The sequence below is a fragment of the Girardinichthys multiradiatus genome, chromosome 8, assembly GCF_021462225.1.
Source record: "Girardinichthys multiradiatus isolate DD_20200921_A chromosome 8, DD_fGirMul_XY1, whole genome shotgun sequence".
Classification (NCBI taxonomy): domain Eukaryota; kingdom Metazoa; phylum Chordata; class Actinopteri; order Cyprinodontiformes; family Goodeidae; genus Girardinichthys; species Girardinichthys multiradiatus.
Genome location: NC_061801.1, coordinates 19,371,728 through 19,396,331, shown reverse-complemented (window position 1 = coordinate 19,396,331; position 24,604 = coordinate 19,371,728). Strand labels below are relative to the sequence as shown.

At 38.6% G+C, this 24,604-nt stretch overlaps 1 protein-coding gene across 4 annotated transcripts in view; it reads right to left on the bottom strand.

The window, feature by feature from the left end:
- Positions 1 to 5,695: 5,695 nt before the first annotated feature.
- The window catches only part of dym (dymeclin), a 71,256-nt gene continuing 52,347 nt past the window's right edge, over positions 5,696 to 24,604 (bottom strand). For all 4 annotated transcript variants that reach the window (XM_047372839.1, XM_047372838.1, XM_047372837.1 and 1 more), the window contains 3 exons: positions 22,794 to 22,976; positions 16,429 to 16,542; positions 5,696 to 6,934 (listed from right to left, as the gene is read on the bottom strand). In XM_047372839.1, coding sequence (XP_047228795.1) covers positions 6,785 to 6,934; positions 16,429 to 16,542; positions 22,794 to 22,976 — 447 coding nt within the window. In that variant the 3' untranslated portion in view covers positions 5,696 to 6,784. The remainder of the gene's footprint in view (positions 6,935 to 16,428; positions 16,543 to 22,793; positions 22,977 to 24,604) is intronic.

The following is a 24,604-nucleotide window of genomic DNA, read 5'->3' as shown; positions in this document are numbered from 1 at the left end:
AATTTCCAAGAAGTTGCGTCCCAACCACATCCTTTTTGCAGCTATTAACAATCTCCTGGCATGATTCTGGATCAACATTTGGTTATCTTTCTGGGCAGAATTGGTAGAGTTCTCTTAATTTGGCTGGTTTTCCTGGCACAGCCTATAGCCTTTAAAGCAAAGTTGACTTAGTTTAAACAAGGCAGAGGTTGGGGCTGTGGGGAAGATCCTTCATATTAGTTCATCCATTTCAAAATCTGTTTTGATTTTTGTGTAGGATTATTGTCCTGTTGATTAAATTTAAAAAGAACCCAGGGACCATCAATATTAAACATGGAAGATGCTGGAGTGCCACTGGCTGTGATCCTGGGTTCAAGTCAAGAGGATGCTGACCAAGAAGAAATCCCTTGCTTCAAAACCTTTCATGCTTGCCCAACATTTTCAGCTTTATGCACAAACAAGCCAAATGTCTTCCAAAGAATACTCTGACAGGACATAAATGGAGCTACTTTGCCACAACAACAAGATGTAGGATTGGAGGAGTCCAAGTGGGGCTCTTCCCTAGGAACCCTGTTCCAATGTCAAGCATGGCAGTCCCAGCATCATGCTGTGGGGCTACTTTTCTGCCAGTGGTACTGGTGCATTGGGCTAAGTGGTTGGTTTGGAATAATCCAAAAACAATATTTACCTCCGTAGTATTTTAGATTTCCCAAGTTTGGACACAAGTGCGATCAGTGATCCCAAACACAAAGTAAGGCTGTAGCAGACATCAACTTTGTATTCAGCACAAATGTATTGTGATCCTAGTCTCCTCATCTAACTCTTAAAAGGAAAAAGTACACATTTCTAGAATGCCTGAATAAGCCTTTTTTACATCTATCAAACTGTACTGCAGAGGTAATTCTAGAGAAGACATGCAGTGGGGTAAAACAGCATTACACAGGAAAAGAGACAATTAATAGTCTAGATAGGAGTCTTAGCCTTTACTACAAATATACTGGTGAAGTCCCTGCTTCTATACAGGAGGTCATGCATGTGCAATTATGTTTTACTGCACGAACCGCTGTTCTCAAAATAGGATGCAGGCATTCTATAGGGAACGGGTTACTACTAAGATAAGAATAATGAAAAGAGACAACTTTAATTAAAAAGATAGAAGAGTTTTTTTTTCACGTCTTTCACATCTGATAACTTGTAAAGAATAAGCAAGAAAACAGCCACACTGGTAAATGTCAGCACATAATAAAAAAAAAAAAAGGAAGCATCCAGGGTTTAAAGGCAAGAAGCTGAATGTGGAGGCGCAGCGGTGGCGTATGAGTAGTGCACCTGACCCCTGCACAGAGGCCTTAGTCCTCGACGCAGACCGTCATAGGTTTGAGTCCCGGCCCTTTGACCTGTGCTCCATGTCTTTCCCCTTACTCCACCACATTTCATGTCTGCTAATTTATGGAAAATAAAGGCAGCTAGTGCTGCAAAAAAAAAACACAAAAAAAACAAACAATAAAAATAAGAAGCTTAATGTGCCTCTTTTCATTGGAAAGTGTCTGACATTTGTCAACAACTCCAGAGGGGAATCTACAGTTATATATGAGAAAAAGGAAAAACCTTTTATTCAAATCTCAAATGTTATAGGAAGCAATGTCTACAGTGGTTAGCAAAATAAAAACATTCAAACTTGGTAGTATGGAAACCTACATTTAATTAAATATAGTCGTTAAAAAGAAACAGAAAAACAGAAACAGAAACACAGCTATAAAAACAAAACATTAGAAAATGCACTAATAAAATTTAATTAAAATTAAATTTCAAGTGGGCCATCAGCATGTCCAGGGTGTACCCCAGCTATCTCTGTTTACATGTTTTATTATCAAAGCTATTTTACAAAAGCTTACATGTTCTGCTTTGCTTTTACATTTTGCATCAGGAAGATATTGACTTCCATTTCTATGGTAGGTTATCCAACCAAACCCCCATATACTAAGTATCTCTCCTCAAAGTAGATACGAATGAAATTGAATATACCTCACCATTATGAGATCTGAAAGTATATCCAAATGTATTTGTCTGTCTACTTTTACATGTACATGAACTTTGATGACTTCCTTTTCTTAATATATAAGGTCCAATTTGTGGATGGACCCACCGTTGCCAGCAATAGTGACTTGAACACTTGAACATAAACATCTTCCACAAGGTTTAGGAGGGTGTTCAAAGTTAGATGAGAAAACCTGAATTGCAGCTTCCGTTCTACTTCATCCCAAAGGTGTTGAAGAAGGTTGAGGTCAGGACTCCGTGCAGGTCAGTCAAGTTTCCCTACACCAAACTTTGTACACCTGCAGCCATGGAAGTGATTGTAAGACCAGAATTCATTGATTCGGTTGAGTGACCCAAAACGTTTGGCAATAGAGTGTATTTGTTAACAAAAATAATAAATAAGTGTGTAAAAATATATGCATTGCAAAGTGAATTTAAAATAACATCAAGTCATAGAAATTTAATAAATAAACCAAAATACTATAAAAAAAGGAAAAATAACATTTGAACAAAAGGCTGTAATTAACTGTGATTATTTTCTATGAAAGATTCAGTTACAGTACTGGCAAAAGCCACAGTAAAACACAGTAAATACGGTAATTTATGTTTGCTTGAAAATATGGCAATATTGATAATAATTTTTTTCAAAAATCAGCTAAACTGGAAAACTATTAAATTGATGGTGTGGTTTAAATCTATCTGAAAGCTGTTGTTTTATCCTACCAGGAAAGAGAGACAAAATCTAAGATTGATAATGAAGTTTAATTTGTCTTTAGCTGGATCGAGACAATTAGATAAGACTGTTAGACAATCTTACAGCTGGTTCATCTGAATGCTTTGGGAGTTTATTAAGAACGCACACATTTCTCCTTTACTAATAGACCTGAAAAATAAACAAACATTATTCCCATTGTATACCAGATTCATTTAATTTTATTGGGTAACTTAAAAATATATTTGAATCAAATAATGAGATCAGTGTTTTTAAAAAATATTAATTAATTTGTTAACATACTCAAAATTAATACATGTAAAAACAAACAACAAATATTAAAAATCACTGTTTTAATTCCAAAATTACTTTGACTATTGTGTTCATTGGTGTCCAGGAAGTTTCTCAAATTAATCTAGCGTTGCCATGTTCAGAAAGTCCCCTGAAGCTGAAATATCAACAGAGAAAGTCCTTCTTTTCTTGCTGCTTTCCATTTACCTTTTAAGATGAAACTTGAAATTGGCAGTGATGTTTACCTAAAAATTTTCGAGTTGCATGTTGGAAAACCAATGAGATTTGCCCATTTTTCTACTCTGTGACTTAGTAACTAGCATGATCTAACAGGCTAATAACTATGTACTTCTCAGCATTTTAGTACTCTTGCAACTCTTCATTACGTGAGATTGTACACTTCTGCATGTGTGGCTAAATTAAAGAGATGCAAACAGTCGGAAAGTGCAATTAAACGTCTTTTCTTTGAGCTATTTAGTTTAATTTGCATGGCAGACATATTGGATTTCCAGAAAAAAGGTTTCCAGTTGATTTTTACCATTTTGAACAACAATTCAGTGATTAAATGTGGAGAAATACATCGATATCATCTTGTACTGTTAAATGTATTCGACATGGTCACCAACACAACAGCTAGTAAATCCCCCTGCTTTCCAAAACAATTAAGCTGGGTGTGACACCATATCTGCATCCAAGACATCTGATGTACATTGAACGCAGCATATGTTTATTGCTTTTGTTTTTCTATCTTCAGGTAAACACATGAAATGTCATGAGAAGAAATGAAGAATTAACAATTAGAAAGAGGAAGAACGCTTTAAATTCTTAAGTGGATCTGGGTAGCTGTTGAGCTTGAAAGATTGGTTTGTATTTGGCCTTCTGGTCGCTAGTATGTATGTTTTCATACAATCAGTGGCTGTTTGCATATTATAATGGTTACAAACTGTGCTATCAATGAAATGTATGGACACGTAGAGCACTAAATGTACAGCACAAGCCTTTCCAAAGGTTAATTAACCAGAGGTTTGTCATTCCATTTATTGTCATCAAAGTTAATTGGTATCTTGTAGACATTAGGATCATCTCAGTATGTCTGTCTCGTCTTTCTGTTCCTTTAATGGTCCAACCCCTGGAGTCTGTTTTCATTTCAGGCCAGATTTGCAGGACTGTGAACGGTTACGTACTTATTTCCTTACACATTTAAATCTTTTTGAGTATTTCTCATATTATGATCGAGGTTGACTTCTGGTCTGATCTTATCCTAAAACTGGTGAACTTACCGACCTCCCAGTGTTGCAGAGGCAATCAGTAGAGTTAATGAGCTCTAAGTCACAGGGGGCAAGCAGCACTTTAGCAAACCAGTCTCTAAAGTGCCCCACTTTTGATAACTCTCTGAAGAGAACTGATCTAGGTATGACCTCTGCCTCTGGGGTCACGCTACTCTGGTAGGGGAACAGTTCAGAAGGTGTAGACATGGAGAATACATACAACCCATCCCAGAATCTCATGCTTCATCCATCTTCCCACTGCTACCTGAAACAGGAGCAGTCAGTCGACCCCTGCTCCATATAGAAACAAAGAGCCATGTCACCTTGGTTTAGCCATCTGCTGCTACATTAATATAGCAGGTGAGAGTGGGAGCGTAGAAAGAAGGCGCTTCAGCATCCAATGTCACTGTAACCTACCCTACTGTCAGGCCAGTGCTAAAAATACTGTAAGCCATTCTTTACATCAGATGGCATCCATTATATTTTCCTTGAGAGCAGGAAAATTTCAGGCATGTAAACCATTACAGTAAAGCCAAAAGGCACGCAATTCTCTTGGGGAAATGGGAGCTTCAGCGGCACAGTGGGTGCCATTGTGTCGTAAACTTTTTTTCCTCCAAACTCGTCTTTCCGTCTGTATTTTTCTACTACCTCTGCAGCAGTGATCAAAACACATGCCTGTTAATATGTGAGGAAGATTCAAAATCTTATTGCTGGATTTGAGGCTGGCGTGTCTTTTGTCTTGCTTAACACAAGGAAAAAGTCATGTTCTCTGGTAAAAATGGACAAAGAAAAATAAAAGCAGGTTTTTGTATGAAATAGAATATAGTGGGACCAGAAGTGTAAATCAGTTTTACCAAATGCAATTTTAAAATGATTTCATTTATTAAAAGGGGGAAAAAGCTATCCAAACCAATCTGGCAATATATAGAAAAGTAAATGAACCTTAAGCCTAATAACTGGTGTTGCCAACCTTGGCAGAAAGTACTGCTATCTAGTGTTAATTGGCAATAAGTCTTTAACATCACTGTGGGAAAATTTCCAGACTGACCGATGTCTTTCATCTGTTCATCAATTTCTTTAAATTGAGGCTTTATGCCTACTTCATGTTGTTAGACAGCTTCTCGTGATTTCTTGATTGCATGGGTTAGGCGGTAACCAGGTGTGGTTGTGGTCAGTTAAATTTGGGCAATTAGTTTTCACATGAGGCCAGATTGGCAGTTTTTTTTCCTTCAATAAATGAAACCATTAATTAAAAACAAGCTTTTTGTATTTACTTCAATTATGTTTGATAAGTAACATTTAAGTGTAACAAAAAAGCAAAAATCTAATTTAAATAATGACAATGTAAACACAGCAAGAGTTGCTCTGTAAATGGTGCAAAATTAGTTTTACAAAAACTGTGACAAACACATAGATTTAACAAATTTATTGAAAGTAAACTGACAAAATGACAGCTGATGTTGCAATAATAAAAAAAGCAAATTTCCCAAAATCATGTTTCTATTGCCTTTCGTCTTACTAGCAGTTCTCATTTTGCTACTGCTACCATTTATATTCAGGCGTCTTCAATATGCTTCTTAACATATAAAACACAATATACATGAAAATAAATAACTTAAGTCTCCAGATAAACATGCAGATAAAGTAACAAATTTAAGAGACAGTTGTAGCTATGAGCAACAGGGCAAGAGATGTCCTTTTTGTCCTAGTTTAAGTACTTGCCTTGGGTAACTATCCAGAAAGATGCAAATGACAAAGACTGAGTGAAGTCAGGCTGGAAGCAGCGATGAAATCACATGAATCACAGTGATGCAGGAGGCTAATATTATCTAGGGACTGAAATTAAGCTCTAATTAAACTGTATATGAATGAGGGATTTTAAACAGCCAGGGACACTGCATATTTTATCTAAAACTTTATAATAAATTATGTTTTTCTGACTGTTTTGAACCTAACAGGAACATCACAAACAAACCAGTTATAAATTGCTGCTGTTCTCATGAGGAATCTAAGTAAAACCTAAATTTATGACATTAATATTTAAATCTCAGTACATTACAATACACTTAAGGATCTAAAGTTGTACAGTGGAAATGTGTAACATGTAGGTACTGTCTATTTTTCTTCTCAATTACCTGTTTTTGGAAGCATAAAGGGCATCGCCAGTTGCCAGAGATCTGATTTTCTTGGTCAAATAAAAATGTATATGTGCTGTTAAACAAGCATTCACTACCGAAAGATATGGGGAAACATTTGGAAGCTACTGTGAGCACCGTTAACCAGCGCTGATGAGGCTTCACAGCGTCGAAGCAGAGCAGTTATTAAATACGAGGTTGTGCTGCATAAAAGGGAACTCTGTCATGTACAAGGTCGAGGCACTTTGAAAGCAGCGTGCATGTACTACAAACGGTAACACACACACCAAAAACACACACACACAGACACCATCAGTCCTTTTCATCTGTTCTGAACGGACATGAAGACTGAATCTTTTTCTTGTTCAGCCGGAGTCCATACTGAACAGCTCGATGCCATGCGGGTTCCAGTAGAGGCCAACTCCCGAGTTGAAGACCAGCGACCAAACATAGGGGATGAAGAAGTCCTCTGGCTGGTCTTCCTCCACGTACTTAAACTTTAGCTCCGGAAACTTCTGTTTATACAGACCAAAGAAGAAAATAAAATTTATTAAAATGCATAATACTTCAAGCTGAAATATACAAACATTTGTCTAAGAGACTGCATGTTTTCAGTTTTCATCTCTGACAGTGTGGCAGCAAACAACTCAACTCAGTCACCATTATTTTCATTATTTATAAGAGTGCTACATGAAGTACCGGTAATTGTTTTTTTTAGTGGAAAACCAGTAGATCAGAGTCCATTCTCTAATGAGGTTGATGTTATGTTTCTGTAGTAATGAGGTGCTGCTCTGATCTGTCATGATGAAGAAAGAGCAATACAAAAAAGGTCTTGATTGATTTACTATTCCATCTATGTTTCGACCCTCACCTATGGCCATGAGATATAAATTACGACCCAAAGAACAAAACTCAATGTACAAGTGGCTGAAATGATCCTTCGTCTGTAGGGTGGCTGCACTCAGGCTAAGAGATAAGAAGAGGAGCTCTGTGTACAGGGGGAGCTTGGGCTACGGCCACTGATCCAACGCATTGAAAGAAGTCAGTTGAGGTGGTTTGGGCATCTGATTAGGAGGCCTCATGGGGGTCTCTCTGTGGAGGTTTTCTAGGCAAGTCCCAATTGGGGCAGACCCATAACAAAGTGGACTGGGCGCTCCAGATAGCTGAAATCATCGGCACAATGGCTGATATCTGTATGAGATCGGTATGAGCACCACAACCTCCCAGCTGTGGGCGAAAACACACAACTCCAAAATGCACATAAAGACTGGTTGCTTGGATACCTAGGCAGGTTGAGTTCTTCAGGTTGCAGTTCAAATACAAAATGCAGTTGTCACAATGTCAAAAAGATATTAAGCAATGAGGAGGATGCTCGTGTAGCAGAAAAAAGGGCAACCAGTAGCCGACTGGTTTCTCACAATAAAAAAAATAAAACATTTAAATATAAAATAATAGAAAAACTGATGGTGGATACACAGAAACTTCCTTTTTTTTTTTTTTTTTAGAAAATCTCCACAGATTGCCAAGATCATTGAGATAAGATGGCCACGCAAGCAGAAGGGATAAACTTTTGTGCCGAAGTCTAGGAGCACACCATGGTCATGCTTTCCCCATGCTTAAATGAGGTTCTGAAAGTTTGCTGCCATCCAGTGAAACTGGACAGTCTTGGAGTTACTGGAAGCCTTAGGGTTAGGATGAAGGGGGTCCTAAATTGAATAACAACATTCCACAGCTACATTTAATATTTTGAGGGGTTTTCTTTCAGTCAAAGGAAGCCGTTCCTTACATGTTTCATAGCATTTGCTTCATTCAGATAAAGAAAACTCTCTTACTAAAGATGTAAAAGACTGAATCAAGACACTGATGATCACAATACAGTAGGAGCTGCATACAATATTCTGTTTAACAAAAAAAAAGAGGTTCTCATATGAAATGCTGTATGATCTTTTTCCAACTCGGCCAGAAGAAAAGAAAAGCCCACCAAGCATCTGCCTGCCCACCTAACAGCAGGTAGGCAGCAGAAGCAGAGAGCATCAATAATACAAGGGCACCTCATTATATCCTCCTGTCTAAACATGCATGTATGTGCACGCACGCAGTCCAGTAATCAGTCTGCGGTGAAAGACAGACGCCGTGGCCTTTATGTGATGGTCCCAGCCTGCTGTATTGAGTCCTGACTGCCTCTATTCACAGCCACGCTATCAGTATCATAATGACACAGACAGAGGGGCTCTGGGGTCACAGGCCATATGCCAGGCTACTGAAACTAGACCACACACACCAGGACCATTGTGGTGGCCAGACACAATGCGGAAGCTGTACTATCCTCCTGGTATTTGTGTGTGGGTGACTCGTCTCACAGTCTACCAACTCATCAAATGTTCATATGACACTGAGGGTGGCAATTACTCAACCCCAGCTCTGTTTAAGATAGGGGATTACAAACATTCCTCAATTTTTTCTTTCAATTGGAAGTTTTTTTTTTTTTTTTACATAGATAAATAACCATACAATAACAGAAGGTTGTCGAGGAGATTAATGTCCGGGTTTGATTATTATTATATTTTGATATTAAACAGTGACACTAATGTGATAATTAAGATAATAAAAGCATTAATCAGCAAACATGACTATGTCAACATACTGTCAAAATGTGTGGTATTACTTCAGTGCATCATGAAGCATTAACAGATGTAATTTGCTCAGGGGAATATGCAAATATCGCGCTACAATCTACAGTAAAATAATCAGCTTTATAAAGCATGTCTGATATTAGTTGAAACTACATGCTATTCTTCACCTGTCATAACCAAAGCGTATATAGGGGCCAAGTTATAACAGACCTTTTACACAATGCTGAAAGTGGAGTGGAGTGCATTCCAGTCACTTTGAGACAATGTCTAAAAAACAAAAGTGTTTTAGCATAATAAAAGCACTTTTTTTTTTTTAGCTCTATTGATTTTTCAAACACTGACCTGTATATTTAATCCATTAAATCCAGTCGTATGCAATATTAGTAATAACTGTGTTATTCAAACCTCAAATTGTAATGTCTTAAATAAAGCATTAGGTAAACATGATCAAAATGTACCACTGTGGGCTAAGTTTATTAAACTATTCTTGACAATGTTTTGCTTTTTTTACTAAACAGTACTGTAACAGCAATGTGAGTAAATTAAGTGAAGAAATACAATATTAAATTTCAAAAAAAGAACAAACGAACAAATGAATGAATATAAATCATTTTTATTTAAATTCATTCATTTATATTAATGAATGAATATAAATAGAAATTATTTACAGTGTGTATCAATAACTACAAAGGCGAGCTTTAGGGTTTTGGTTTAGAGATGCATGCTGGGAATGTTGTTAGCACTGTTGCTAGCAGCAAGAAGGTCCTGGGTCCAAAACTCGTGGGATCTTTCTCCATGGAGTTTGCATGTTCTCCCTGGGTATGCTGACTTCCTCCCGCAGTCCAAAAACACAAATGTTAGATTCAATTGTTACTCTAAATTGCCCTAAGGTGTGTGTTCGTGTGTGTGTACGTCCTGTGTGTCTCTATGGTGCCCCGTGACTGGCAACCTGTCCAGGGTGTACCTTCTTGCCCAAAGACCCCTGGAGAAAGCTACCAGCCCCCTTGTGACCATGCGTGGATTAGCGGGTAGAGACAATTGATAAATGGTTCTAGTTCAATATTTGAATAAAGGAGATGTGATAAACAAGCAGTATAATTCAGAGCCTCAAACAATCTGTTTATAGTTTATAGATGGATTTGTACTGAAAAAATAACATACACAGTATTTCAGCAAGTGTACAGTAATTTACCCCGCCTATGTGTTCGGATTTACTGACGCCATTTTAAGCGATGTACAAAGGACAGTAAGTTGCTGTTTATAGCAAACATGCTGAAGAGTTTTAACTAAAGTATTTTCTTTAACTGTGATTTAAAATACAAAAAGTGTTATACCACATTCTGCTCGGCAGAAATAAAAAAGAAACAACATAACAACAAATGGTCAAATGTCCAGATGAGCCTGAAGTCAAAGTTACCTCGGGTGAATTTGTTGGATATTGGTACAAAACAGGATATGATGCAGGATATGAAAGCAGCTCAACTAAGAAAACATAAGAGTTTATTTTTCCTCAACTAGTAATACTTATTTATATGGCTTTTCACTAAGTCATCAAATCAAGTCCTTCTTTCTCAAGATTAGTGCTAAGATGCATGGTTATGAACGGTAATAACATTCACTTTAACATATAAAGCAAAGAAAAAGATCAAATGCTGCTAAAACTGCAAAGGAACGCAGAAAAAAACTATACAATTTCTAATATAGATCAGTTTTGTGGGCACAGATGATTATAAATGCTCAGGCACAGAATCAGTGATGGATGTCTACAATTTATTCTGTAAATTAAACAAAACCTTTCCAAGACAGAACAGAAAATAGGCTATTGATCCTTTCTGGACCTTTGGTGAATGCTTTAAACCTCTCGTATTTTTGGTATGGTGAAGCTGCCCCTGGTCATTGAGATCAGTTTAGCTGTCACTTATCCACAGTCATAAATTACAGTACAACAGAGGAGCTAGAGGTGATAGTGGAAAAGACTATTTCATTTCATGTTTTTATTGTTTAACTGTCTTGGACACAACATGATAAAGAAACTGAAGTGTTGCCGTTGACCAGAAGTCAAGCCAGACCAGCTCTGCAGGATATTATGAAAAACTGGAAACAAGCAACAACTTCTTTGAGTTTATTATCGACTCCATCCAGGATCCCTTGTTGAATAATGCATGCATTGTTGCCCCCTTCTTGGTTGTTATGGCCTAGATTATATATCAAAGCTACTATATGCAGTTTAACTTTTTTTTTTTTAGTAATGTGAAGAAACAGAGAGAAGGTTATGTTCTTTCTGGTTCTTGAAGTCTGTTCGGTAAAAAGGTTCTCTAAAGCTACAGGCAGCAGCTAAATGACCAGCACGTTTTTTCTGACTGGAAGTAATGTTAATGTTCTGGAGCGACCCAACCAGAGTCCTGAACCTGACAGAATCAGTGGAGGGAGCAAAAGATTAGGGGTGATGACAAGGAGATTTGGAGCGCATCACCAAAGATAAATGGACAAAATACAAGTGAACACATGCAAAATGCCGCTCTGCAATTATAAGTCTTGATTGCTGTAATGCAAATAAAGTTTTTCTCCATAGATCACTAAAAAAAGGCACTAAATAATTTGTGACATTTATTCTTAAAATGATAGTTATTTTTTCAACTGTTACTCTTTTACATTGTTTCTTCATCTTTTCAGAGAGGCCTGCCTTGTTCCCTATCAGAAACAAACGTCTTGGTTGAATCTAAATCATTTTGAATGTAAATCCACCAGGGGTATGGATCATTTTACTGTATGACCCATTCCTTTACTCAGAGAAACTATTAAAACTGTAACAAACAAGCAGGAAAAAAAGTTAAATATGTCCAAATCTCAGCATCTGCAACATTTCTTCACTGTGATATTATGCAGGGGTGCAAATAAAGGTGCAGAAGCTCACAAGAGATTAAAAAGTAGAAAAAGATGATAATGGTGCTCTTAATCAAACATATTTTCCTCAAATGATTGTTTCCCAAGTCACGTTTTATTGGAAAAAGAACCAGACACATGCAAGCACCTCTTCTAGACACCAAATACATAAAAAGAGCAAATAATCCCTGAGTCACAGTGGCCACTGTTTTTCCTCCTACATCTATATCGGACAGATACAGCGGGGGATTTTGTGCAATAGGAAACGTTAGATATCACAGCAAAAACATCCCTTCTAGGCTTTAGACTTGTCTGACAGAGGAGAACAGGTACAGCAGTACAGCGTCCCCACCATTAATATTATCTGTTTCTCATTCGGTCTCTGTAGGGATTTCCTCTGTACATATTGTAGCTGCTGTGGTTCTCAGCTGCCTTCGCTTTTTATCCCCTCCCCTCCAGTTTGTTGTCTGGACCCGCTTGGCCTGAGAACAGATCAGTTAGGTATAGGTCCTGGCGGGTCAGGCCCTCGCCCCTGAACACAGACTGACTGGCTAGCCTCATATCTCCACTTGGGACTCTGTGTTCCCTTTCCTCCTCTGCAGACTGCTGTGCTGCCAGATCTCCGCCAGACAGAGAAGAATGCCGCTACGCAGCAAATATGAGCCCAGAGCACACAAATAAACCTATATGCAAAGGTTATATTTCAAATGAACTTGCTTGTCTTTTATAAATCCCTCCTAGTCATCATTTAAAAGGACAAAACTAACTAAATTACTGCTTGGTTATGAAGAGAAATGTCAACCATCTGAAGGGTCCGGACTCTGGGCAGGTTAGTATTGATGAATAGTTCAATAACAGACAGTCTACATCTGAAATATCTACACATATACTGGCAGTGTGGGAAAGAGGTGGTGAGCAGCCATCAGGCCTTTAAGGAACCAGGTACCTGAGGGACAGCTGGTAATCCTGCTGCCTCACCCCCTCCATCCACCGCCCACCACGAGGAGTCAGAGAGTCTGTAGGCTATTGCTGCTCAATAAAGGGGATTTCAGCTGGACAGGCTAAACAACACATTCCTGAAGCCCTGCCTGCGAGCACCACACACCCCGAGACAACACACACACACACACACACACACACACACACACACACACACACACACACACACACACACACAAAGACAGAGAGGGTCAGAGACATCTGAGTGACAAGACAACGACCCTCATCTTAGGGGTATTTACACCTTCTTTAACTCGTCTCAGCTGGAGTATAATTTACATCTCAGTGTTTTTTGTCTAAATGCTTTTAATTCCTTCAAAGGAAACGGCCCTTTGTACTGTAGTGTCAACAGTGATCTTTGCTGCTTAAAATAACAGGGATCTGTTTGGTGTGTAAAGTCTGAAAGAAATGGGAAACTTGACAGCTGTCAGCTCTGCTTGACAAATAGTTTCCAGAGAAACCAATCTAACCTGTCACAGTTGAAATGTCACTGTCTACTCTACACAAGGGCTGATTCCTGGTTTTAAGCTATAACAAGGTTTCAAAAAGTACTTTAAAACTTTCAGTCATAACACAGCGCTGAACCTGCCCCACCAGCAGATATGCACTGCCTCTCAACTGGCTTAAACAAGGCTAACTTGCTTTTCCACCTAAATGTAGCTTATTGTATATTTTTGCTTGAGTGTATATATAAAATTAAAATAACAACAAACAAATGTTATAATCAATGGTATAAATCTTTTAGCACCAGCTTGAACAGCTTGTTGCCGTTTTGTTTTGAATAAAAGTGGTTTACATCTTTGCTTTAACCCTCTGCGACACCATGAAACCATGGTATTTGTACCCCCCAACGTTATTGTGCAATAATATCATACTGGCCCAGGCTTTGTTTTTAGTTTTAAAATCCCTACAATTACTGGCACCCTTAGTAAAGATGAGTAAAAAGCCCTAAAATAGATTGTTGTTAAGGAGACCTGATAATTTTAGCTGTAAACGGTTTTAAATAATGAACATCTGGTTACAGCGGTCTGTGGTGAAGGAGGGAGTAAATCCTTAAGTGAAAGTAAAATTGAATGGTTTTAAGTTATGTTCTGACGCACAAATAAAAACAACCACAATCCCTGTTGATTATTAACGGAGTTTTAGAAATGAAGCGCTGAGCTGCTCCATGGTTAATGTTCCTTTGGGACAAGTCTCTCGGGCTTTGTTTATTAAATATCTGAAAATCAGGAATTTCTTCTGACACTAAAGGGATTATAATACAGCTTCACAGTGTAAACGCTTTGAAAGGATCAGATGTTTATGGTTAGAAGACATGCTTTAATCCTGATGCAGTGGAAAGACTTACCATTCGGCATCAGTGACTCCATTTTAGACCCCACAATTGAAACTATTGACGCCAAGATTACCTGATTCATATCGACACGCGGTAGCTTCTTCTGGGCATCTCCTTGTGGAAATTTTATAGATACGTTCTGGTGGGAGGAGACCCATGGGCAGAACCAGAACTCCCCTAAGGGACCCTATATCCTCTCTGGTCTTGGAAGACCTTGGGATCCCCAACAATAAGCTGGCCAGTGTGCAAGGAAGAAGGATGTCTGGGGGGCGGGGGGTGGATGGATCTGTGATCGTCCTTCACTTGTGCCTTGCTCCATAAATGGGGATAATTTTGTAGCTCCTTCATTTTCAGTGTTAGCCAAAACTACTATCAATGAAAGAGCCTCAAGCTTTTCTGTGTAATGGTCCTATAAGAAAAATGTAATATCATAATTGGTCAAAAATAGATTTGGCAGCTCAGACCTAAAATAAAAACAAAAATCTTTATCAGCCAGAGGGAGCTTGATAAGAATTAGTACTAATTCAAATAATATGAACCATGATTTAAAATCAAGTTGGATGAACATGACCCAACTCTGGAAAACAAAATATAAATTATAAGAATTTCTAAACTTCTTTTTAGAGGAACAGCCAGATGTGGACAGAGAGCACATAAAAACCAAAAAAAACATTGCATTGTTAATCAACTTTAGGTTTCAACAATTTTGTGTACGAACAGATAAACTCTGGAATTCATTCTTCAAATCTGGCTCTCGTCTAAATGAAGAAACAAAAACATACCAGCCACAGCACCTCCTCATCGGAAGCAATTACTACTAAATAGACTAACTTCACTTGTGATTGATCAACCAAGATGAATAACATGCTCTGGCTCAATTTGTTGTCTTTGGAGAATACCAAGTGTTCCCCTCTCATTTCTTCCCAGCCCACTCCTTGAAGGCTCGACTGATTGAGTCACCAATTCTCCTTTTTCTGAGTAATTATCGACTCATTGACCATTTCACACAACATTCATTTAACATATGGATTTTTTTAGATTATGGGCTCAACAGCAGGATGAGCTCATAGGATGAAGGAAGGCAGAAGAGGAGAGACAGCTGTTTGTTTGAGTGATGGTACCATCAGACGGCATGGACTTCTCCCAGAGGAGACATTGCCAAGATATTTCTTTCGCTTCACGTCACCCAGTGGATCTGGAAAGCTTTCAGATTGTTGGAAAGTCAATGTGAAACTCACCAACACATTTGCTCTTTCGCAGTCATGCACATAGCAGTCATTGACATAGCAAAAAAATAAAAAATAAAAAAATGGCAGCATGAATCACATACAAGTACATTTCAGCGGGTGCATGAGTGTGATACATGTGCACCACTCTGGTTGAAGGACATAGCAGGGTTATACACATGTATTATTCTATGGATTTATGGTTGATTGCAGCATTAATGCTGACTGGGAATGAGACAGGGAACGCACATCAACTCATGGCAATGCACCATCCCTCTTCAGCATCGGCGAGTGAGACAAATGCCTTGCAGCCCGCCGCCAAGTATAGAACATGAAACACATGATGAAACATGCAATTAAAATCCTCTGTGCTGGTGGGAGTGCCGTGTGGAGACCCCTGGTTACATATTCCCTCACTGATTAATGGAGGAGCTTTGGGAGGGGAGGGGTTAGCGAACCCGCCAGGAGTGCAGGGTAACGAGGCACGGTGGCAGATTTATGTCCCCTCCCGCCCCTCTCCCTACAATCTTATGTGTCCATGACAAAGTGCCTCAGAGCTCCCCCATCCCATATCCTTGAAATGTCATTACATGTTCACATGTAGCAGGCCAGCAGAGATGGAAGGGAGATATGCATTAATGCTGATGAGAACTGGGCTCTGGCCTTTTGTCTCAGGTCTCAGTAGCTGTTTTTATCTGTTCCTTGAACCCTTCCACATCCACATCCACATCCACATCCACATTCAAGACTTCTCCCCATTCATCCATGCAGACAGACTCATTAGCTTGCCTTCAATAACCCTGCAACAATGCAAGAAGCAGAACCTCACGGTCTACAGCCTGTTTACATTACACATGTACTGTTTCTTTTATCTGTAGACAGCCTTCATTAACAATCGCCTCTGTGTTCTGCTGCCCTATCTGTTATCTTACCTTCAGTCTGTCTTTAGGCAGGGCCTGGGCTCCTTTCATGATGACCTCCTGAACCCTCTCTACTGACAGGTCACTTCCAGCCTGCTCCAGACGCTGGCTGAAGAATCCTATCACCTAAAGTTGACACAACAGGAGACAGACAATCAGAAACTTAAACACATACTGGATGAGGCGTGGGGGGGGGGACATTGTGAGGAGGCAAGTTATGGTTTCCAAAATATCTAAACTGTACGAATGGTATGAACGAAAATGTTACAGTTATATTGATGAGATGCCAAAAAGTAATTGGAGTTTTCTATAATTGTATGTAGCATAGAACAGTGCAGCACTGTCCCTAATCCACATATGTTAAAGCGCACTGCTGGTCAGCTGTCTGAAAAAAGGTAAATATACCTTTCCCATGCTTACAAGAAAACCAAAATCAGCTGCTTGGACAATTTTCTAGCTGCAAATAAACATGAAAAGTCAAACTAAAGCAGCACCACCCAGCACTCTAATTAATGTAAAGCTGTTTCAAAACTACAGTAGGCAAGCATCTCGTCTGTAAAGCAGCTGACTGATTGACTAACTTTTTAACATCAACTTGTTGTCCTCTCAATGTTACTCTACAAAAAGCAGAACAGCAACAAGATTTATTAATAAGTAAAATCAAAGTAACACATAAAGCAATATATTACTTAGGCAGCAGTATGAATAAGTGTCTTTTCTGTTTCAAATAAAAGTCATTAGATTATGTTATACAATTATGTTTTACATTTTTGTGTAGGCTCTGTGATAATGTGAAATCCTGGTGCTTTTTATCAAAGTCATCATACTCTAAGAAACTCATAAAGCCCAAAGTCAACGTTGACACATACAAAGCATTAAGCAAACTGCTGCAATGTCTCATTGTTAAAGCAAATTTGAATGTTTTGGAAAAGAAAACGTAACAGTGAGAATTCGAAGGTCTTACTATGAGAAATTATTTGTTTTTATAATTAAAATCAAGATGTTTCTAAAAATCGAGGCATTAAAATATCTTCATGGAAGCACTGTTCAGTGACTAATACTCTGATCTTTCTTGTCAATATTTTCCATGCCAACTCTGTAAACACAATTGAATTAAATGTTGTTTATTGTGTTTTCCTGATTGAGAAGCCTTTAGGACTCATTTATCACACCGCCTGGACACCGGCCTATAAATTGTCTCTACGGTGTGTCATGTTGTAGAGAGAAATCTGAACCCATTCAGGGTACCTCATTTGATGAAGTAGCCAATCCTGCATGTATAGCTCTAGTCATATAGTGTGTGTGTACTTCCGCTTTCTTGTAGGTCTGACTTACTGAAACAGTGACATATATGACCTTAAAGTGACCCACGACTAAAACGGTAATGCTACTTTTTACCAGACAGATGAAACAATTTACATAATCAGTTTAACGAAAAAATAAATAAAACAAATCATGTAACAGTTAAGGTGTCCATTTATGAAGACTGACTCTGAGCCGGTCCTTCAGGACCAATACAGCAAAACACATAATTCATGACAATTTCTTAGCAGTTAAACTCTGAAACTGAATCAAAACCTGTTTTAACAACGGATCTTAGCAGGAACGATAACCACAAATACGCCTAGCAGCCACAGTAGGAACGTATCTGCTCCATTCAAACGCAAAACGATCAACAATCCTGCGACCTCTTTATTCTGTATCTGAGAACACAAATGCCATACAATCTTCTGACTTTAGGGGTTATGTTCTCTTAAAAACAGGCTGTGTTAACAGCACTACTCTCTTGTTCTCTGTGGAGAGGTTGGAAACAGAGGTCTGCGCGTCCCTTAGTTTGGCATACACACTATGGTCGACAGATTTTATTCACGTATTTAAATACAAAGTCTGTAAAACACCGTGATAATGATCATGAGCGGCTGGGTTTGAATGGTGTGTTTGCAGACCTCTTGCCAGGTAATTTAAAGTTAACAGAAAACATGAACTGTGGGGTTCATAAGAAGTATAAACTACGAGATGACTAGAACTAATTGCTGGTAATATTCAACCAGTAATTACTGTTCGGCATCCTCACATTAAAAAGCTTGAACCCTTCGGATTTCAACAATACATGGTCTTTTTTAATGTAATATTAGAAAGTGACTGTATTTGTACATGCCTAATCTTTTGTATCAGGGACGTAATTGTCTCCGAGGCCCTGTTTATGCGACAATGATCCATTGAAAACAGGATTTTTCCCGTTTCTGTTAACACATTTACATTTCGTTTTAATTACAATCTCCTTTCACATAGCAACAGTAGACGTGAAAATGATGTAATTCTCCCGCCACGCCACTAGTAGACAGTTTGTTCTTTGAAATTCAACATGCGCAAACACTTCCTCCTTAGAAAAGGGAACCGAAAAGTTTAGTCGCGTTTCTACTGTTCGTTTACATGACAACGGTGCACATTTTTTTTTCTGAAAATGGCAGCAACAGAAGACAAAGATAACAATACTTGTGGTGCTGATTCTTTAGAATCTAACGACCGTCCTCCAATAAAGTGCTGATTCTCTCCGTTTTCTAAGCAGGAAGTGTTTGCGCATGTTATAGGGTTTCAAAGAACATACCGCCAACTAGTGGTGAGGCGTGGGAATTGCAACAATTTTATCTTTCTGCTAGCGCCGTGTGCACAGAAATTGTAGTTAAAGGTAAGGTATGGTAAGGTAAGTTTATTTATATAGCGCTTTTCAGCAACGAGAAACTCAAAGCGCTGTACATACAATTACAATACAATCACAAAGCCAATAAACACAGATACAGACACAGAGAAAAAAATCAAATGATAAAATCAAACAACAGAGGTAATTTAAAAAAGTAAAATAAAATTAAATAAAGAGAATAGAATAATTGACAAGAAAATTAAAGGAAAATTGGACTGAAAACGCAACTAATCTAACTGTGCCTAAATGGCACAGTCAAAGGCCACTCTAAACAAATAAGTTTTTAATCTTGATTTAAAGCAACTTGGGGTTAAAACGTTGTGAAGTTGTTAACAGAAGCGAAAGAAAATCCCATTTTCAATGGATCATTGTCATGTAAACAGGGCCGTGGTAAAGAAGGCCTTAGTCTTAAATTCAGCCCTGCTTTTGTTGATTAAAAACAAAAAACAAAAAAAAAAACAAGGTGATGATTTTCTTGGTGTAGCTGGTCACAGCTGGTAACATGTTAACATGTTTAACGAGTTAAAATCCCCTTTCTAGCTTGTGTTTTAATTAGCTGTTTTTTAGATAACATTTTCTAAACCTCACTGCGACCGTTATGCACATTACAAAAAAGGGCCATCAGAATGGTTCATAAGGCAGGATTCCACGACCATACTAACATACTATTTATAGAGTCCCGCCTCCTCAAACTCCCAGATCTGGTAGAATTTCAAACAGCTCAGCTGATGTATAAAGCTAGAAATAAACAACTACCAGAAAATATTCAAAAGCTGTTCACTGATAGAGTGGGGGGTTATGACTATAGGGAAAATCTCAATTTCAGAACCTTGAGGGTTCGAACCACCATGAAGAGAATGTGCATTTCAGTCAGTGGTGTGAAGGTCTGGAATAAACTCCAAAAAGAGCTGAAGCAATGTCCAAGCATGAGTCTGTTTAAAAAAAGACTAAAACTGATGTTTTTCAACATGTATTGGGATGAAGAGGCGAGGTGAATGGTATCTCATCTGAGCACGGTATGTATGTGTGTGTGTGTGTGTGCGTGTCTGTGTTTCTGCTGTGTGTTTGCATGGGGTGCATGGGGGTGCGGGGCCCTCTTCTTTGCTTCTGGTACTCTGTAGCTGCAGCCTGACGCTGCAGTTGTTGCAGCCTGGCTTCTCTCGCTGCTCCTCGCTCTGTGCCTCGTGGTGGTGGGGGGCAGGTCGGGGTTCAGGGGACTCTTGTGGACGGCTTGGTAGTTCAGGGGGGTCCTGGGGATCTTGTCTGCCACCTTGCGCTATGGGGTGTGGGGTTGGGATTGGTGGGGGGAGCTGGTGGTGGTGGAGCTGTGGTGTTGGATTGTGGCTCTGATGATTTGGGGGGGGGTCTCTAAGTGCCGATATACAAGAATGTGAATGTGTGGTGTGTTTCTGTGAGTGTAGGTATGCATGTGTGCAGTTACATGTACATATGTGGAGGTACATGTTTGTCTGTATGTGTACATGTGTATATGTATGTATGTGTGTATGTATGCGTGTGGGTATTTACGCATGTGTATATATGCATGTATGTATGTGTATGTATGTATATATGTGTAGATATATATATGTGTATATGTGTGTATATGTATATATATAGATAATTGTGTATATATATTTATTTATTAGTTTTTGGTTTGTGAATTCTGGATCAAAAACATAGATGTTAATTAGGAAGGTTACTCAGTTAATTTAAGTGCAATTAGAGGGAGAAGGGGTATTAAAAATAAGTTTGACTTCTTCCTACCCCTTTTCAGACAATTTATATTAATTAATAATCAATGTCAGATCTCAGGTTAAATATACTGACAAGTTTGCTTGTTGGAATATGTTTATTTTATGTTTATTTTACTGGTTGCTATTTGTGTTTAAGTTAATTTAATTTATTTGGAACTGGAAATTTAATTTAATGTTTACCAAACACTTTTTTGTATGGTATTTGGATATTTGTTCATTTGTTATAAGCATTTCTGAAATTGATTTATTTACCGAAATCATTGTCTGAAATAAATAATAAAAAAAAATAAAAATAAAAATAACTTCTTTCAAAAGAATCATAACATTTGTGTAAGAGTTAACAGCAATAGAAAATTCTATTGAAAATGTTTCCATACTGTGCAGAGCTACAGAGGGGCTACGATGGGATGTATCTGGCACTAGATTATAAACAAGAGTAGCTGGAAACAGTCATAAATAAAAGGTTAAAAGGTAAAATGCGAAGCAGGGTTTTAAGTGGGAGCTGATTTAAAATTTAACACAGGATTTCAGCATTTCTTAATCACTCTACAAGGAAGCCCTTTCGCAGAGCTTAAATTATTTGATGCCCTTTGGGTTTACACTCAAGCAGGAAATCGAGGAAAGTATGTTTTGTTTCTACTGGTGTGCTGGATGCCCCCCTAGGAACATTATGAAAATAAAAATAAAAATCCTCTGAATTACTCATTCTTTTTAATGCCTGTTCTTTGTCCCCAACAGCAAAAAATAAAAAGAAAATACACCCACAGGCAACCATTTTCTCTAATCATGCTCAACAGTTGTTCTATAAAATTCAACAGCACTACAGCGTGTAAGCAGGATGGGTGTGGTGTGTGTGTTTCAATCTAATACTAATCTTTCATTAACTTTGAAGGCCTCTCATATGAGCTTAGTTTAGAATAGCAAAGAAGCAGCCCCTCATCCTGGATCTCATGCTAGCACACATGAATTTGCAAGCACGAGGAAAGCTTCAGAGAACAGCCTGAGGGAAGTGGTCTGAACCAAGGGTTCCTAGCAGGCATGCCTCCCTCATACTTATGGATACCAGCAAACCCCAGAGTGATGCATGCAGCAACCACATGCAGATAGAGCAAAGCTTACCTTCCTTGCCTAGATGGCTGCCACAGATATGGGACACTGCTCTAGTTTATGGTCTTATCCCTGATTTACGCACACTCTTAATCATTTTTAGAGGCAAAACCTCGCAACACACAAGAACTGATTAATTCAGTGAGTTTAACAAGGGTTTATATGCCATAGGATCCATGTTACCCATGCAGTTTACACATGTTTCAGTTCATAGAGGCTTTGTGAAGCTTAGGACACTTAAGAAAAATCTGCAGCCTTCATCTGCTGTGCCTTTTAAACATCTTCATGCCTATTGAACTTTTTTGCACTTTGTCACAGTAATATAATGTATTTTACTGGCATTTTAGTTGTGCCACAAGCTTTCCTTTTTCAGATAATGAACTGAACAGAGCTTTGTGAGACATTACCGTTTTAAAACCTGACCCTGCTTTAAACCTGTCAGCAACTTTATCCCTGCTGTGTTTATTGATGTTAATGCTGCTGTTTTCCCCAACGAACCTCTGATGCCTTCATAGAACAGCTGGATTTATCCTAAGAGTTATTTGCACACCGGTGGACTCTATTAGCTAATTAGGTGACTTCTGGAGGTAATTGGCTGCAATAGATTTTATTCTGGGAATCAGAGTAAAGGAGGCTGAACATGGACACTAATTACATTTCCTTTCACTTCACAGTTATGTGGAACTATGTGTTGGAATTCCCAGTAAAATACATGGATATTTGTGATTGTAACGTGGCAAAATCTTATTAAATACAATTTCAAGGCACTTCATATAATAATTTTAATCAGACAACGTTGATTTTGACTAACTCACCGTGTCGAGGTTCTGCATAATGTCCTGGAAGGATGGGTGGGACCTGAACTGCTCGAAGAGCTCCCTCTTGTAAAGCAGCGAGTACACCAGGTTGGGATTGTGGTGCAGGGAGTTGCAGAGGCAAGAGTTGATGATCTCCAACATCATGCGGATCACCTCTTCAATCACATTCAGGTCCTGGGCCTTGGTGGTGGGGGGGGATGTAAAGGTTAATTGGTTTTACAATACACTGGTTTCACTTATTATTGTGTCTTTAAACGGCTGTCTCTTGGTAAAGAGTGGGTGAGAAAGGGTGGAGGAAAATGGCAGGAGGGAAAGAGGGATGAAGATAAAGACAGAGGAATGTCAGCTTAGAAGTAAGATGAGTCTTAGGCACGGACAGAGAGGTGATCTTGTAAGCCACGGGTCACGACATGGGAGGCTTTCCCATGGGGGGCTGCGAGGTGTCACCAGTGATGAGTGACAGTGAAGGAGGAGATGGTGGGAACAAAAGAAGAAAATGTATGGAGCTAAGTGGAGGACTCAGTGGGATTATTTACAAAGTTCCTTGAGCAATGCAGGCCTGCCAAAAATCAAAACAGAATAGTTCATGAATAAGGATGCAGTCAGGAGAAACAACACATCCCATAACTGAAGATAGCAACGCTCACGTTTAGGTGTGTTTCATGCTGCGTTCCACTGAGCTCAGAAGTCAGAACTCGGATCCCGACCGTGTGTCAGTTGTATGCCGGAAAGCCGGCAGGAGGTCCCAACAGTTGTGCTAATCAAACTACTACCAGCAACACCAGCCGCTCATAAAGAATTACTCCCTGGTTATTATTATTTCACTGGATTTTAAAAACAGCAGACGTATTCAGGGTTCCTGCAAATTCTCAGTTTTATCACTTCATACTTTTCCACTCAAATTTCTAGCTATTTTCCAGCTGTTATTATTACATTAAGGACATTTGAGCACATAACCTTTACCTAGTTAAGATTTTGGAGGTTTTCCCAGTCAGATTTCTAAATTCAAGACCAATTCCTGCTGATTTTTTGGAGTCGGAGCTTGAAAGTCCAACTTTTAAGAGCAAATGTAATCCAACTTCAGGGTATGTTGAGGAATATTTTTTGATCTGAGCAAAGTCAATTTATATAAAACTACAGCTTCACAGTTTGGACGTTTGGCACCCTTTTCTTTTCTCTCCTGTTCAATAAATAATCAAAACACATCTAATTATCCAAAGAAATTACCTGCTTCTCCTCAGCCCACTGTCCCATTGATATTTCTATTAATATTTAATCTATTATTGCAATCTTCTGGGTGTTTTTTCTAACTGTACAAACCACTTCTTTTACTAATTTCCTTGTTTGGTTCCTCTGATTACTTTCATTTTACTTTTCTTTTGTTCTACATTTCTTATTCCCAAGGCATACAACTTTCAGTTTTAGTTATTGCAATTATCTGACTCCTTGCTTCATCTACCAGTATTTGTTCTTCATCCTGTTTTTTCTGAACTTGTTCCACATTTTGGACACATCTGAATGGAAACAAACATGTCTTACCACACTTTGTGTTGAACAACATTCTTAAAGAAGCATCGTAATACTTCCCCCTGTGTCAACAGACGGCTCTTAAGTTGGGTCATGATTTCAACTTGTTAAGGTCAGGAAACACACTGCTCAAAAAAATAAAGGAAACACTTAAACAACACAATATAACTCCAAGTAAATCAAACTTCTGTGAAATGAAACTGTCCACTTAGGAAGAAACACTGATTGACAATCAGTTTCACATGATGTTGTGCAAATGGAAAAGACAACAGGGGGAAATC